The 18,257-nt window shown below is 46.4% G+C and overlaps 1 protein-coding gene across 1 annotated transcript in view; it reads right to left on the bottom strand.

Annotated features, from left to right (window-relative positions):
• FOXO3 (forkhead box O3) overlaps nucleotides 1-18,257 on the bottom strand; it is a 97,411-nt gene that overhangs the window by 78,805 nt on the left and 349 nt on the right. The window contains exon 2 of the mRNA XM_010573454.1: nucleotides 18,039-18,257. Coding sequence (XP_010571756.1) covers nucleotides 18,039-18,257 — 219 coding nt within the window. The remainder of the gene's footprint in view (nucleotides 1-18,038) is intronic.

Raw genomic sequence — 18,257 nt, 5'->3', positions numbered from 1 at the left:
TTTTTGTCCTGACTTCTGGCACAGGATCCTCTGGACATCTCAGTTAACAGACACTCTGCACCCCTCAGTTTTCCCTGGTCTTCGCACACCGTATGTCAGTGGTGTGGCTTCTGTCTTTCAACTACAGGGCTTTGGTTTGTCGTAAGGTGATGGAAAAGTGTTTTGTCTGACACAGTGTGTAGGCCAGATCTCTGAGACTCTTTGGAACAAGACGCTCGTTGGCATGGGTGATTAGTCCAGACCCATTGGCTTCAGATCCATTAAAAACTCTTTCTTTGTAGGAGAGAAAGGTGCACATATCTTGCAAAAATAAAGTTACCAACATGTCAGAACCCAAAGCCATGTAGTTTTCTTTGAATTTTTTCTACCTACTTTTCACACCTTTTTACTGAAAGAAGAAGTGGTTTACCATTTGGACACGTGCATCAAACAGAACTCTGCTCGATAGGCTTATCTCAACCCACGGCATGTTAACTCAAGGTTGTTACCTCTCCTACCTCCTTTCCTCGCACACTAGAAAACGTGGAAAACAAACAAAAACCACAAAGGGCACATGGAAAAGCCTCGATGCAGTACAGACAGGACAGATTTTCTGATTCACCTTCGATCTCTTCCTTTTCTGTTTTCCTCAGACACCAGGTGGTACGTACAGGTTCTTGTATCTACACAGGTTGCCGATTTCTGACTGGTGTAGGCTTCAATACATGATGTGCAGCATGGAAAACAAAAGTTATTTAAACTCCTCCACCCTCCGCAAATGCATAGGAAAACCTCAGCTGGCAGCCAGCATGCTGCAGTACTGACACCGTTTCTAAAACCTACAAACCAGCCCCCCGCATGTATTGCTGCAGAGACACTTACCTGCACTTTAAATACGTACATTTGATTTGTTTTTTGAATGCACAGAAAGCACACAATGTAAAAAGAAGACAGTTTTAACATGACACAGAGCTGCACAGTAATGCTCCCTTCGCGTTACGCAGCTAAAGCTTCAGCCGACAGCGCCGGCTACATGACAGAAATACTCCATCAAGCTACTGCTACGGCTCTGCAAAACTGTAAATGATTACAGAATAATGCCCTGCAATCAAAGAACAAAATGTGTGCTGCAGATTAATCACTTTCCAAGACAGGAAAGGAAAGACAGGCTTGAGAGATAAATCTGGCTGGGGTGTTTATGCAAGCGTATCATGCTCCTTAGTACTGAATGTCCCAGAACTTACAGAGGAAGTAAACAATGTGCTGGGGGGGTGTGCGGGGGGTGTGCGAGGGGTGTGCGTGTGCCCGCGCTCACAACCTGAAATAGGACAGCTTGTGAAAAATGCCTAACTTTCAGTTATGAAACACTAGCGTCACAGGTCCCCCGACTGCAGGCTATATTGCTACTGCCTGGGAAAGTCTAAAAGAAGGACCCGTTTAGATACAGCCGATGCTTCTCTTCGGCATTTCAAACTTTCCTACAAGAATCCACAAGGATGCCCAGGGACTCCTGAGCCCTCTCCCCGTCGCCTCAGCAGCCGCAGCAGGCAGGCCGTGTGTTAGAAGGCAGGGACTGCGAGCGCTTCTGGTCGGGATTTACTTCTGGAGCCGCGCTCCGGCAACCTACATTTTCAGCGTCCCTCTAGCATATAATCACGCTGCTTTTGGCTGCTTAAGCAATGCCAGCTTTCGTGCATTCCTCGTTTTTGTGTAAACATATTTACATTTGTAACTCCTAACTGGCTTAACGCTACACAGGCGTTTTGAGGGAAACCCTACCAGCACTTGAATGAAACGTACCACTTTGGCAGTCAATTACAAACACAGTGAAGAAGGGACCGACCGAATCGGGGGGGCTGCATTTCCTAATATACAAGCAAGCGCTAACCTAAGCAGGGCCTTGGCTGAGCAGGCCCACGAGAACACCACGCTGCAGGGGCACAAACCGGAGAAGAGCAAGAGGGGAGCAGCCCGAAGGCTGACCCCCATCTCGCAGAGCGAAACCGCGGGGCTCAAAGCTTGCGCCGGCGAAGCGGGGTCACGGCGCGCTCCTTCGTCACCTGCGAAGGGGCACAGTCACAGTCTGTTAGGTCATAAATTAAAAGCGCCTGAGCACGTCGCGTCGCAACTGCTCCATGCCACCCGACTGCGACGGGTGCGGGAGAGGCCGGTGACCTGGGTTTAGACTGCGGGCTGCACGTAAAAACTGAGGGTCTCGCCGGGAAGCCCCCCTGCAAAAGCTCACCAGGGGCCTACGCCGCAGCAGCCCGAGTTACAAAAGCGCCGAATCCCGTTATCACGATTCAGCGCGTTACACAAAAGTTACAATATCTCCACACGGAGAGTTTCAGTTGTCACCAGCGGCTTTGGAGGAGGTCGGGGCACCGCAGAGCCACTCCTCACCTGAGGATGACAATTCTACACTAAATGTGTATTTCCACACAGGAGCTGATAAAAATTTCCTGAAAACGAAAGTGAGATACAGTGCCAGGGTATGCCCTGCAACAGTGCTGCATATAGGGAAAATACTTCACAGAAACCAACTGTTTAAGGTCCCTCCTCCCTGCAAATATCTGGCTCTGTATTAAAACCAATTTACAATAATCTACTAATAACAAGACTGTGATGTAGCTGCGAGATTCCCCTAAAGCAAAATCCTGCCAATGCTAGTAATTGATTCGGCAACGTGCACCAGCTCAATGGCACAGGCGTCTCCAATTCTTGGAAACATTACATCCAGTCTAATTCCCCCCCAAGGTCACCACAACCATCAGAAAATCCCCATACATCGTGACCCAGAGGGCTATGACTAAACAGCTGTCATCAATAGCCTGGGAAACTGAAGCACGGTACCTGAAAGGCATCAGCCACCACCAGTGAACCCCCCAGCCGACCGAGCTGCTGAAATGGCTTGGGGAGCAGTGGCAGAGAATAAACCGATTTCTCTTGCAGGAGAGGAAGCAGGGCACGCTAGATCTGCCTTTGCACTATTTGTTGCAGTGCATGTTTGCATGCACTTTACTGCGATGGAAAGAAGACATGCCACCCTGTTACCTGATTAATGTTTTGAACTTTATCATGAAGGAACAAGAGACTCATAAACTGCACGCTCTATGCGTAAGGTCTTTAAAAGGTCAATATAAGGTTATTCACACCACTAAATGACTTATCTAGCACGAAGTCCATTGGAAGCAGCCTACTGACCATGACAGAAGCTAAGCTGCACCCAGTGAAAGCAGCAAAGGTGTCCATCCTCCTGTACTCCAAGGCATCACCTTGCTGTTTTAAGCAACAATTCAGTCTAAGTTTCTCAGTCTAATTCTGATAACAAAACACCTGTGATCAGATTCCCACCTAGATGTGGAGGCATTTACCAGAATCATTAAAGACAAGGCATTAAGTTAGCAGCAGAGGCAGAAGATACAAGAAAACCGTGGAGCTATACAAGGAAAAGGCTCTTTATATTTTCTAGTCTAAATACATCAAGTCAGAGGGCACCTACTAGAGGATGCAGAATATGGTGTGACCGTGGACTGTATACCTCCATGTCTTATGTATTATTGAGGAACTTGTTATGTCTCCCCTCTTCTCACCAACAGGGAAGGAAAAAGGAACAGCCCCACACCATGGAAATGAGAGCAATTACTACACGTGCCATTAAATATTTTAGGGACAGCTCAGTAGCCCTATGAACTGCATTATCTCAGACACTGTTTGCTGTCTAGCTCAGGCCACACTAAAATAGAGATCGAAGTCTCTGTAAGGTTGGATCCTCCATCTCTTACACAAACGAGCAACCCCTCTGTACACACTATTAGCAGAGGGAACAAGACTACCCAAGTGACTAAGGATTTGCACACTGACAGCACCAGGACTGCTTACCTAAGGGTGGATTAGTTAAAAATAATAAACAATGTTGTAAATTATAGGTGGTGCTGTGAGCCCCACCTACACCTCATATTGTCCAACACTTCCTACTATAAAACCCTGTTCCCCATCCCTAATAGCTCTGCAAACCTGAACTGAAACTGGGATTAGAAACAGGATAAGTGGCCTGGGATTGGCAAGACACGGGAAACGGGGAATCCTGGGGCAGGGGAGAAATGTGGAAGGGGGAGCTGGACAAAAAAAAGAGGCAAGCTGGACAAGCAGAGCAGATATGAAAACCAGGGGAGGTGAGCAGAGGGGTGGGAGATGACAGGAAAAGGAAGGGAGGATGCATGGAGCAGGACTGGGAATCGCAGGGAAGGCAGCTGGGACGGGAGACCAGGGCGGGCAAGGAGCTTAGGGAGGGGAGAACAGGATGCAGGGCTGGGACGGTGCTCGTCGGCGAAACCCACGGATACTGGGAAGGCGAATGACACAGATGAGCACACCAGGAAGGGTGTATTTCTTTTTACTCAGAGCTGAGTGCAACGAATATGGCACAGGGCCCACAGAGAGATCACGGGGGACGAGCTGAAACCCTGAATACCCCTTGAAGCATCCAGCCCAACAAGGAGACTGGGGGTGGACAGAGTGTGTGAGCTCGTTACTGACAGTGTCATAGCCAGCATGAGAAGTAATTTCAAGTGTTAGAGACAACTTTATTTCTGACATTTTGTACTTCCCGACTACTTGGCTTTTATATTGAAACATTTTTTTGGACTAGATTTTTGTAGAAATGAAGTATGCTCTTATTAAGTACTTCTGCTCAGCACTTCACTGAACGGTGAGAACTATCCACAGAGATACTCCAGCAATCTGCAGTTAATGGTCAAGTCATGCGAAATCCAACTTTCCTACACCCTGTCTGCTCCTGGAAAATGGGAAAGACCCATCACTGGCATTGCTCAAACCCACCCACTGTATCGTGGTGCTTCTAGGGAGAGAGCTGCTCGCCCCTACATGCCCGTAGGCACCTGCAAGAATCGGTGGTTTCACACCTGATATAGTTTCCTGAAGAAAATAAGAAAACTATCATCTCTAGGCCCATGCAGAGCATTTAAAAAAAAAAAAAAAAAAAAAAAAAAAAACCAACCATCCAACAAAAATGTCAAACCAGAAACCAGGCACTCAAGACTGGATAAATTTAGTAAGATGTCATGATTCAACTACAATCAAAGGAAATCCATACTTAATTTCTCAAACAACTGCTATCATACTGTTCAAGCAAACTGTTTTTCCTTCAGGCTGAGGGGACACCAAATCCACACTATTTCTCAATTTAGTACTTTTTTTCCTTTTTTTTTTCCTTCCATTAGAGAACATTGTCATTCCACATGCTTAGTACGAGCCTGAATAAAAAATGACACGTGAGAAGCTTTTGCCAGGATTAAGTCCCGACACAGCTGTTGGAAAAACCCAAAATGAACATTTTATCCTGGCCAAATCAGTGTTCTTTTCACTATTTATACTCTTGGATCCAGCAGCTGCAAGTGACGCTACAGGTCATGTTGTCGTAAATGGACAAAGAATCTGAGGATCCTCTCAAGTTTTGGGGGCTTGTTTGTACTTCTGTTCTCCCTCTCAATACTTCGCAGTGCTGCTGCACCAATGCCAATTTGCTGCAAGTTTAAGTAGACTACCAAACTCTGGTCAGAACAGATTTTTCAGCTAAGATTTTCCATCTTTTGAAAAGAAAAAAAAAAAGAGTCTCTTTTTCCTGCTTCCATTTTTCAGCACCATAGGATCAACACTGGCTCCTCAGTTGATAATACCCCTCTTTATTTGAAGTTATTTTTCTCCTTTCACCACCCACATTCATCTGGGACTTATTTAGTATTATTCTGCCTGACACCAGTCCAAAACAGCAAACAATTTCTGTAACGGCACAATAAGCAGAGCAGACCCTAATGGAGGCGCTTCGTCGTCTTAAGAATCCCCTTATGCAACATCCAGTTACGTACTGAAAATAAAGTCAAAAGACTTGTACGGAGGTTAGATACAGTTGTGCCTTTAACAGAAAAACTTCTCTGGTATCAGAGCCAGCATTTTACAAGCAGGGAAACGTTTCTGCTGTACTTTGCCTTCTGTCATCAGAGAGAGGTGGAGATTTATGCCCTTTCTCCTTCTAAATTAGACTCCTTCAGTGACCTATTTTATATTCTTCCTGACAGGTTCATATTTTGTATTAAAAAAACCCTGTTGCCACTGTGTTGCATAGCAAAAGACCTTTCCAGCTGAAAGAGGAAACTCTTGCCACCGAGTCAAGCAGCAATAGGTAATTCTGCAGTTAAAACTGCAAGGATAAAATACTTTGCCCAGCAACATACTTATTTCCAGCAGGATTTGATAAAATTATAATTCACTGTCCAGAAAAAGACTAAAACATTAAACTGAGAAAGTCAAAATAGGTCACTCAATCAGCGTTATTCCCCCTTCATTTCACACATAATACAAAGCAGTTAAGTAGTTTCTCTTGCAATTAGCATCATCTTTGTCTCCTCGGTGTCTAAAATACACTGGAGATACAGAGCTGCTCTGACTGTACAGCAGCCCAGGCCCTGTTCCCCACCATCACCCGCTTCTCAATAAATACACAGAGGTGAAATCCCATCTTCAGTGATTTCAACCATGATCATTTTCTTTGGTTTTTCCAATTCCCTGGTCTATTGCCTTCAATGATAGACCTTTTCCCAACGACTAAAGAGGAGTACGGGTGCGCTCAGGAAGAACCTCAACATCTCCAACTGCTAATGCACGTCCCACCCCACCCTCGGGCCAGGAGGACTCGTTACCTGGCAGAGCCCTCAAAAAGGTGGGCTAGAAACAGCCTCCCTGGGGAACGGCAGGTTTTAGAGATCTTTCCTGGATGTGAGAAGTCTGACATATGCTTCAAATGCATTTTAATTTAGAAAAACGTTGGAAAGATTTTATTTATGTTTCTAATTAGGTAAACAGTATGCTTCTTCCACCTGCTCCAAGCTACCCCACTAGGCCCAGTAGACATCAGATGTCTATGAACATACATCAGGTTGATTTACTCCCTACTGTTATTTCACAGAATCCTTCCTCCTCCCAGCCCCGTATGCCACTACCTTATTGTCTACACACTTTTCCTCTTTTTTTGTACGTAAAATGGCTTCACTATTGATTTTCAAATGCCTTCTTAAGCACATGGCTCCCTTCCCCAGAGCTTTATAAAAAACAGCTCCCCATAAAAGACTTCCCTCCTACCCCAAGCCTGCAAACTTTCTAGTACATTGTAACGAGAAGTATTTTCACCTTGCATGAACCAGGCTGTAAGAGCAATGGGGCAAGAAATAAATCTCAACATGCTATGGGAAGTGAGAATCACGCTGTCAACATCATGATGAAAATAATAATATTAGGTTCGGAGCTTTTGGCTGCTGCACAAACTAGGCTGGAAACCTCTGGCCCAATCCATGCAGAGCTCTGACACGACTTCCATTTGCAAATCACAGATTTTAGATGTAGCCCATTTATCTGGACCATATATATGGTCAGGCTACGCAAAAGAAGAAGCCGCTTGAACAAGATTGACAAAATGCTTCAGAGTTTTTACAGCTCTTCAGGGGCAGCATCACTCTTGGTGCCAACACTGTTATCCTACAAAGGCATCATAGGACCAGCAGCCTCCCATTGTAGGTCTTGATGAATACTTGAAGAAGCACCATTCAGTCTGAAACATGACATCTCAGACAAATGGTTTTGAGTTCCCCCATAGAGTGAAACTTTTAAACACAACAGATCATGTTGCACAAAAACAGGAACAGCAGCTCTACGTGTCTCAGCTTACAAGCATCTCGGGACGCGACTTGAACTGGCGTCACCTTCTCCTAAGAATTCCTGGAAAAAAAATTTCTCTGAAAGTTAGTTAAGGTCCAGAGCAGTTTTGCAGAACAAACAGTAGTTTACAGGCTTTCAGGAAACCACATCACTGCTCTCAGCACAAACCCAATGAGCAAAAAAGGTGATAATGTGGGAGCCTGTGAGAGTCTCGCACAAAGACATTCTTTGTTGAGTGCAGTTCTCACTTGTTAGATGCCAAATTTTACGTACTAAGCATATTTAGAACTTTACATATGAAAATGATAAATCCTCCACGAAGTACTAGCAAATATATTTACACAAGATAGGCGTTCACAGCCTAACTTCACAAATACCCACAAAGTCAGAAACTTCTCATCTGGATTAAGTCTCACATTTAAAGGTATGTTTACACTGCAAATTTCACGTGAGAAAGTGAGGCTAACTCTGGTCATAACGTGTCTTTGGAGAGCTGAAATAGCTGCTTGAAGAGCTAGCGTGGAGAGGAAAAAAAACAAATACAGCAGGTTTTAAGAGCACTGACGCATAACTGGAGTATGTATCAAGATAATTCAGTCCACATTCTAGATGAAACAAATATGGCCCTGGAAGTTGTGTCCTAAAATGATTTCTTTAGAACAATATATTTATTCTTCTGCATCCTATTTTGGAAAACACGTAGAAACCAACATGGTACAGCGTGAGAAAAAAACTAAGTTATAAGGGCAAATCGTCTACAGTGTGAGAGGTGCTGGCTGCCTAGACTAGAAGAGTAGTTTGTATTAGAATATTATTAGGTAGTTAATACATTTTTAAACAAAGCTTTGTTTAGTTAAGTGCAACACTGTCACTAACACTCCCTGGTCATGCCCAGTCCTCACAGGGAGTCCAGGCACAGCTGCAATCAGGATTTTAAGCCCTGCTGGCTTGAGTCTTATTTACGTTAATGCAAATGCATGCTGCTGCAACACCGTAGGAGAGCCCCAATGCTGCTTTAACATGGCCTTTAGCAGGGACAAGAGTCGGACCCCGCTCTCTTTACTTCATCTACCCATGACAGTTGCACCATCATAAACCGGGCTGCACCCATGCAAACCAGTTTTCATTCCCACTACGAACTGAGCAGTCGCAGCAGCCGGGAGGCAGAGCGAAGCCCACGCGGACGTGGGCCAATGTTTTTGGGTGCTCCTCCATCCGTCCTCCCCCAGCAGACCGCTGTCTGTCCTCATCAGCCTTCCAACCTACCTGCTGCCTCCCGCTCCTCTGGGGTCGGGATAAGCAGAAGTCACCTCCCTGCTCAAGCGCCGGCAAGCAGCCTGGATCTACCCTTTTCAGCTCACACCACTCAGAAGCCAGCAAACCTACCGAAAACTTTTTGCTAGGACTGCGTCCTACCCACTGGTCGCAATCCCGGGCATGCCCACGGCCTCCGCTGCTCCCTAGGGAGAGTCGAAGGTCTCGGAAAGCCAGGGATGAGGCGGCGGGCTGGCCTGAAGGCACTGCAAGGCTGTGAGGGCTGGGTTACGAGCAGCCTCCAGGCAGACCCACGGCACAACACAAAGCGCGAAGGCAGCCACAGAGGTAGGTGTCGAAGGAGAAAAACGGCACCTTTGGCAGCGCTCCCGCCTCCTGCCCTCATTCCAGAGCTCTCAACAGGATTTGGGCACGGAGACGTCAGCACGGACCCACCCTTCGCCTCGGCACAGGCAGCGGGTGAAGGGACGCGGAAGTGTCACGATCCTGTGACTCACCCCACGGAAACGCACCCGACGGCACTCGGGTGTACGGCGGCCGGAGGTCGCACAGGCAGAGCCCCACAGCCACTGCCAGCAGCCTCTTGCCCCCCAAAACTGGCGGGCAGCACTCTCCGGGAGACCCGGAGGCACAAGCCGCAAAGGCCGTGACGGCAAGCTGTCGGTGCCACGTGCCATCCTCCTCGCTTCAAGCGGACCGTCCTGCAGCCCTCCGGCAGCGATCCGCAGGCTGCCGCTGCCCTCCTGTCCCAGCGCCCATCTCCCTTTACGCGTACTGAGTGGCAACCTCACCAGCAGGGACAAAATAAACAAGAAAAGCAAAAGAACAGCTTGCCAAATAAACATGTTCAAGTGAGAACCCAGCATTTCATAATTCAGCTCTTAAGTACATGGCATGTTGTGATCGAGCAAGCAATCCATTCAATTCGTTAGCACAAGTCTGTTGTAAGAGCTAATTTTCACAAGGCATTTCTTTACCAGTACAAATCCCCAGAAAGGCATTTCTCTGTCAATGAAATCTTACGAAGGTGTTTTATACGAGTAGGAGCATTTAAATAGCCTTTATTTTTAATAGGTACCAGTGTATAGATAGAGCAAATTGCCCCAATAAGCAAAGTCCAGGTAGGACACACACAGAGAGTTATTAACAAGACACCAACGCTGTTAACTCCTGACCTGCCTCAAATTCCCTGCAAAGCAGCGCTATGAGCACGTCAGTCCTTGAGCAAATATGCAAGGGGGGTGGTCCAGAGAAAGGACTCTGGCTTTGCAGGGCAAGACTGGCTCCTCCCGGACCTCGCAGCCAGGCACAGCATCAGGAGGGGCCGTTCTGGCAAAAAGCAATGGCGACACAGCGATACTCTTCTCCTCCGGCCCCACTGAAAGGCAGCTCCCTTGCTGTTTCACCGCAGGGATGAGGCAGAGCACTAACGCAATCACTCGCTTGTTCCCAACCCCTTTCACTGCCCTGAAATTGCTCCTCGTCAGTCCTGGAGCCTAATCGCCTCCACGCTGTATCCCCAACCGAAACGCAGCTATACACTCTGCGCAGTTACGAGCCAGCCCTCCATTTCCCACAAAGGCACCCCATGCACCATGCAACTCCCCCGGCTGGTGTTACGAAGGGAAGGATAGAGAAGGTGAAGTAGGACATAACGTCCCTGGAGCCTCCCAAGACAGGAATGAGGAATTGGGGGATGGTGAATTGAGGAATGGAGTATTATTTTTTTTTTAAGCATTGGTATTTGGAAATCGCACGAGTACTCTCTGTTTGTTAATCCCCTCATCTCACAGGTTGTAGACCAATGACCTGTGACAACCCTTGCCCAACGCATTGCCCAGGAGATAATTTAGGTAACGTAGCTGATGAATACAGCAGGACACAACCTGCTGTTGTTGGAGACCACACTCCACTCCCAGCGGCTGCGGGAGCCTCAAGGTCCATCACCCTCAGCCACGCAGAGCTGAAGACGCCCTCCCTGCAGGGCACCACGGTGCGCCCCAGCAGCTCCTACGCACCCCCTCCAACCTGAGCTTTTCCTACCCCTCCACCCCCAAACAGGGGCTGGGGCCACATCACCGCAGGCTTCCAGATCTCCCTGCAGTTCCTGGCGAGCTGAGAAGCGTGGCTCTTTCTCCAGCTGCCTCAATCAGGGGTGCAAAAGCTGTACCCACCGCCAGTGAAAACCACTTGGAAACACGCTGGTTTGTGTGGGAAAGCTAAACCGATGTCAAATAAATGTCAAATACACATGGGTAAGGAGTTGGTGCCTGTCAGTGGTGCAATCGTATCCCACACACACAACTGGAACGTCAGGAAACTGGTACAGCCGTGCAGAGAAGCACGGGATACCCCATCCTGACTTTGTCTGAAGCAAGTTAGAACAAAACATCTCACACTGAAGGAAAATCCCCTTCTGTAGACAAGCCACTTTTTAATAATAAGTGCTAAATGGACTATTCAAGCAGGTAATTAATGTTAATTAACATATGTCAGGCCATAAATTGGCTAAATGCACTTCATTTTCCAAGCTTAGTGTGTGGCAATGCTCGGGAAATTGTAACAGAAAAGAACAGCCTAAGTTTGTAGAAGCACAAAAAAAAAAGAGCAAACAAAAGGTTAAGCATAATCTTCACTTAACTCATGGTGTGCTGAGCCAGCACTACTGAAAACTGAATGACTATGCACATTACTTGAACACTTTATTTTGCTCCTGAACCACTGCGCTATGCATGTATTGTCAGCCCCAAGAAAAGCCACATCAAAAAAAACCCCTGCACCTCCCCGAGCGCTGTGTTATCAGGCAGGCCTTTACTGGGATGCTCGCTACGTGCAGCGGGACCTGGATGTGCCTCCTGCCCCAGGACCCGGCGAGGCTGTGGCCCTTTTCCAGCGCCGACTTGGGAATTGCAGTTTTTCGCGGCAGGGGGAACGAAACAGCGGTGGGAGGATGCTCAGAGGTCGCCCTCCTCCAGAGAGAGTCTGCCTCGAAACGCAGAGGGCCTCGTGCCTTTAAAAGAAACTAACGCTGCCATTTCATAACCCTGCCCTTGGGCACGTTTTCTGTGACAGAGATAGTAGCAAGGTTTTTAAAAAAGCGGGAGAGAAACAAGAACATGCAAAGATTTTAGTCTAAGTAACAACCTGTATTAGGAAGCACGTTCAGTTTCTCCCTTGGCAAGCCACCACTACACCAAGACCCACTGTAATTGCACTGCAAGTAAGAAACAATCCTCACAAAAGATTTTCCATACTTCCACGCAAAATAGCTGGCTGCCAAAATCTTGCAGGGCACCTTTAGGAGGCTGCCACCTAGAGAAATGCTTCAGCTGTTTATCCTCAGTTTTCCCTTATCTCCAAAGCAATCCCTTCGGCCTCCCTTTGAACCCGGCACACTCACCATAATCTCCTGGGGTGATTTCACGCTTGTTCTCCCCATCCACCCCACGCAAGCTGGCTGAAAACAGCCCGGCCGCTGCAGGGGGGGGGTCTGGGGGGGCCGCACTCGCCCCAGCGCTGCCTGCCTTCTGCAAGGGACGCCACCGACTCCGGGTTCCTACTTTGTCCACATCAGCACAAAGAGCTTTTAGAAAACCACAGGGCTAACCCTAATCGCTCGTCTTTCTAAATGCACCAGCACGTGCCCAGCCTCCCCTAATCTCCTAGGATTACAGAAAAGTGGTGTAGCACCACCAAAATGACCCGAATACAAAATGGCCTCGCGTGTAAGGCACCGCTCGCTTCACCAGGACAAAACCAAGCAGGACGTCCCGGGACAGGAGCGCCAGGACACCTCTCTTCCCCAGCCTGATAGTCTCAGACGGTGTTTGTTCAAGCCAATACAATACAGTGGATATAAAAGCCACTAAGGTGATTTCATTTTTATTAGCATTAACCGTGTACTTTCAAACACACAGGTAAGTGTAAGAGCCAGCCTCTGACTCTCAAGCTTCTTATTTTAAATATGCTCAAATATTGACACTCATAACCTATTACAGACAATGCCGACGTTGCTTGAGTGTTTTAGGTAACCTTCTGTCTCTAAAGAACTGAGGAACGTTGATTCCCGTATTTATCATGCAGGTCTACCTCACAGCAATACTATCCGGCATCATTCACTGGAGTTTTCCTGTTCACATCAAAAGTTAAGTTTATCAGAGCCTGTGACTCTTTGCAGCTGATGACATTCACCAAGGCGATGTGTATATATCTGCATTTAACAAGTCCTTCAGTGGAGGTGCTCCTCACTGTCACACTGTGGATCAAACGATGTCAATGATTCTGGGAGAGCTACTCGGTGTCTCTCCTCTAATAGCTGTCACCTGCCTGCATGAGCTGGGGAAAAGTGAGATCTTTGATGTATGTTACAGATATAAAATAATAATGTGCGCTAATACCTACATATGGTTTCTACTGGAAAGTTTAAAAAGTCATTTGTTACTTTGATACTAAAGTATACTCCTCTTTGATACAAGAAGCTTGTTATCTAGTGGTTTCAACTTTGGGGCTGGAACCGCACGGCTCTCTACATTGCTCAGCACAAAACTCACTTACAAATGTTATTGAGTATTTTGTTAAAGCACAACACAGTAAGGCTTTGATCAGGTAAGATGCTTAAGCAGTAAGTTTAAGCACACAAGTAATCCCAGTGAAGTCCCAAGGATCCATTCACGTGCTTAAACCCGTGCTCGCTTTGGTAGATCAAAATTTAAAATAATCAGGCTACAGTTTGTAACCCAAACCCTTCTGTACAGAGGAACAAGGCAGCTCAAAATTAGAAAAAAAAAAAAAAAGTAACAATATAACAGAAGGCTGGAAAAAATATTCATGCTAGCAGTTAACTGGGAAACAGAGTCTTAAAAGAAAAAAAAAAAAAAGAAAAAGACAGCAGAGAAAAATGAAACTGATGCAAACTCCAGTTTTATGCTGCCACTCCTGATAAAGACGCTGTGTGCCACTCCGAGGAAGGAGAAATAAGAACAGGGAGTGGTGATGCTTCCTTCCCACATCCTTTGCAAAAAGATGATAAAAAAAGTCCGACACATCTTGCGTATCAGCATCTGGCTAACAGATTTAGACATCTGTCTACATTGCTGGCAAATTTCTCAAGTCTTTTCAAGTCTCAATAATTAGAGAAGAGACTCATGCATTTCCTATGCTGAAGGGACTGCAGCCCTTCGGTACGTATTGGTCAATAAAACATGGTAAGGAATGATGAAATGTCCATGTACAAAGTTTACAAAAATCTCCCCTTCAAAGTAAATATCCCAGGAGCTAGAATTTATCTTTCATGAGAAAGATGAATGCAACAGGTGTAAAACAAATAGGCATCTGATATAAAAAACAAATCAAAGCAAATCAGCTGCATTTAAATTTGGGTATTGCTGATATCTGCGTATAAAGGACCAGATTCATAGTCTTGCCACACCACTCAACAAAGAGGAAAATAGTCCCCCTAGTGTACTCTTCATGTAGAAGAGACTGTTTCACAAGAGAGTGCTGCAAGAAATTACAAAATAACATTATAGGAAGAGATATGGAAGTACTTGAGCTATAGTGAAATCAGGCACCTCTACTATATACACGGACACAAAGGTGTTTCAGTTTTCTATTTCAAGACTATTGAGTGAAGTGAGTTATTGCATCCTAAATATTTAGGGGGAAAAACTTGGTTTTTTAAGTCAGCACACTAGTTTTGTGACTGCAGGACATCGCCGGAGTAACAGATACCTGAATTTGGGAAGACGGGTAGTTGTGGTCACCAAGGAGCTGTGTGGAAGTACCTGCACCAGCCGCCTGGCACAGTGCATTTCACAGGAGTGAAACCAGCTTACCCGCAGACCTTTTCCCCGCCTCCAGTGATGAGAAATAAAAATACCGACCCTCCATAAGTATTCGGGACAGTAAGCGGATATTGAAGTATGTAGCTAAACCCTTCCCGGTGATTTGGAAGCGTACAGGATTGTATCAAACCAGGCTGCCCGTAGCACACGACAGCGTCCGCAGCGTGCCAGCTCTACAGCGATGCACTGTACACTACTGCCCTAGTTAGCTGTCAGGCAGTATTAGGTTAGCTAACATCCCACCGGGGCCACAGGGAGGGGGAAGCAAAGAAGATTGGGGGGGGGGGGGTATTGGGCAAACCTTATCTGAATTAGCGGAAACGTAATATATGCCTTCCTAACCACATCTGAAATACTCACTTCTGCTTTAATGCCCCAGGCAAAAAAAAAAAAAAAAAAAAAAAAAGTGATAGTTGTAACTTTAATTTATAGCTCTTAAAATAATTGTTTTGAGGAGTATAATCCCAGCTATGTTTACGGATTATGGCATTCAGCACATCTCACTGGAAACAGTATTAATATTTCATATATAATAATACATAAGATAATAAAACCAAGTTCTCTTCTTGCCTTTGTTTAAAATGACAATTTTCCCACTCAGTGCCAGAGCAGAATATTGTTAAATGGGATTGCTGCCTTCAAAGACGAATTTAGCTGTGTAAAAATATTCTAAATTAAGATAAAAGCCTTCTGATACAGAACTATCTTCTGTTCATTTAAAATCTCAGTGTAACTAGCAATCTGAAAAAGTCTGATGTGAAAAGCTGACATTAGTTCCTGAAGAGTTGTATTCATTACCTTTGAGAGAAACAAAGATGATAATAACATATAATGTGTTTTAGCATCGGGAGACTAAGATGGAGTCTCTATTTAAGAGTGTTGCCTCTGCACAAACTAATTGACGTTCCAGCCAAGAAACTGAAATAGTCCTCTTCTGAAATAGTCCTCTTCTGAATGTATAAGCATACATTAAAAGAAACTCTAGCCTTGCTAAGGAATTAAATTTTACAGTTTTGGATGCCTGGCAAATTATTAGCTCCTGACCTCTCCTTTGCCCCTTTCCGTATGCCCCTACCACCCACACACAACTGCACCTGCCGTTAACCCGATCGAATGCCTCACCCTAACTTCCAGAGACAGCTCACTGTCACAGAAGAGGCAGAAATTTCTGCTACCAGTGTGCTTGCATCTCCTGAGAAAGGTCATCTTAAAGGCTTGTGAGAAACTTCTGAACTAAATTATATCAGAGGAGTCTCAAGGGATCCAAGTTTTTAACATTTTAATTAGCTCCAAGTACCAGTTAATGCTGCTCAGCAAAGGGATCAATATCAAATTAACAGTATAAATTGTCAGAAAAATTGTGACTGTATTAAGCATACTAATCAATGTAAGCACTTCGCGTTGTGGCCCAGATCCTGCTTCAGCTGAAGTGAACAGGAGTTTTGCCACCAAATTCAGCCGAAAGAGTATCAGCCCCACTGTTCGGTAAGGCTTCGTTTGAATCGGGTATCGAGAATTTACTGAAAATTCAAAGTATCAGATAAAAAGGCTGGATTCGTCATAGCAGCTGACATCACTGCTTCTGCGTGAAACCAAACAACTTAGGAAGGCACGGGCTGTCATCAGAAGACGTAACCCTTTATCACACTCCGTGTCGCACTTGTAAAGTCAGATCAAAATTCAACACCTAATACAGATGCAAAAGCTGTAAAAAGGATCTGTGTTTTTAAAGCCTTGTCTTGAATTAGCTACGCCACCGATAAACTTTGTGGTTTTATTTTCCCCAGCCTGAGACAAGTCTGTCAGTGAAATGCTTCCTCTACAGTGCTCCATTTGGAAGGTAAAAATCATACAGCTGTACTTCAATTCCTAGCAGCAAGCCCTACTCAGGCACTAAAATATGAGACAGGGATGCTAATACAAAAACTGCCGGAAATGTTTCATCCATACGGTATTTCTGACTGATTTGTACACTCTAAGTTATCCCCTGATCCAAAGCTAGAGAGATTCAAAGAGGAAATTTAATTTCTCTGTAACACAGTAAAACTTCCCGGCAAATTCGCCTTCAGCCATCCATTCAAAAACTCGGTCTCGGATGCTGCCAGCATTGGCCCTCGGCAGCAACTGAACCGTACCGGGATTTCCCTCTGCAAACAGTATCGACATCAGGCAGCACCTGCATTTCTGTATAGCTGCAAGTACGTGATGTTTCCGCGTCCGACAGACACTAATAGATGGACATGGAAAATAAGGAGAAAAAAGCAGTTCTGGAAGTCACTTCAAATGTGCTTTACGTGCAGCACCGGCTGCTGGTAGGCCTTATTAGACCCTGTCTTTGAGAGCAAAACCCTGCCTGCCTGCAACATGCTTTTGCACGCGCTAAGTAAACAAGCCACAAAACCAGATTTATTTTTTTTCCCTCACTTATTAAAACAGTGGTAATCTTAGCTGCTAACTTGTCGCAATGCTGGACAAAAAACGCTTGGATATATGGGATTTGTCAGTAGACGGTGCCCGCATACACTGGCACCCCAGGAAATGCAAACCAAGCGTTCCCGTGGCTGAGCGGCCAATAACTCCATGCTTTGATTAACTTTATGAGGAAATGTCAAGACCCGAATTTCCCTCTATGGCCTTTGAGGAACGTGTGGGAAACCACTGGGGTATTTGTTGACGAAAATAATAGAGTTGTTCTGTACGGGAGCTTTGAGGCTCAGACTGACCCTGCACAAAAGCAACTCTGCTTACACCACAGGTACCTATAACTTAAACACCACCGCTAAACAAAACCTCAGCTTTAAAAATATTTTTCCCCTCGTTTTCCTTCCCTGGTTACGCGCTCGTGCACCAGAGAAGCCAGCTCCGCTCCAGCATCCCCCCTGCTCCCCGAGTTAGCAGCCCTCACCGCTTGCACGCAGCAACAGGAAAGAGACGAAACTTTTCTTACCCCCTCCCTTAAAAAAAAAAAAAAACAACAACAAAAAACTAAAAGAAAAATAAGCAAAGGCGACAGCACGACCAGCAGCACGGCCAGCAGCAGCGCCCGGCCGGCTGCCGTCGGGGAAAGCCGCCGGCACACGCACACCCCACCACCATCACCACCACCACCACCACCCCCCGCCCCGCTCCGCGGCCGCATCCCCCGCGGGCAGCCCGCCCGTCGGGGCGGGCGCGGTGGGTCCGCCGCCTCCCCGGGACCCCCCGCCTCACCTTCCAGCCGGCCGAGCTGTTGCTGTCGCCCTTGTCCTTGAAGTAGGGCACGCAGCGGACCATCCAGTCGTAGATCTGGGAGAGGGTGAGGCGCTTCTCCGGGGAGCTCTCGATGGCGCGGGTGATCAGGTCGGCGTAGGAGAGGTTGCCCCACGCGTTGCGCCGCGACGAGCACTTCCTCGGCGCCGCCGCCGGGCCCCCGCTCAGCCCCCCGCCGCC

This window comes from Haliaeetus leucocephalus, unplaced genomic scaffold (assembly GCF_000737465.1).
Source record: "Haliaeetus leucocephalus isolate CR32 unplaced genomic scaffold, Haliaeetus_leucocephalus-4.0 Scaffold384, whole genome shotgun sequence".
Classification (NCBI taxonomy): domain Eukaryota; kingdom Metazoa; phylum Chordata; class Aves; order Accipitriformes; family Accipitridae; genus Haliaeetus; species Haliaeetus leucocephalus.
Note: the sequence above shows the minus strand (reverse complement) of the source record. Positions and strands in the feature narration are given on the sequence as shown.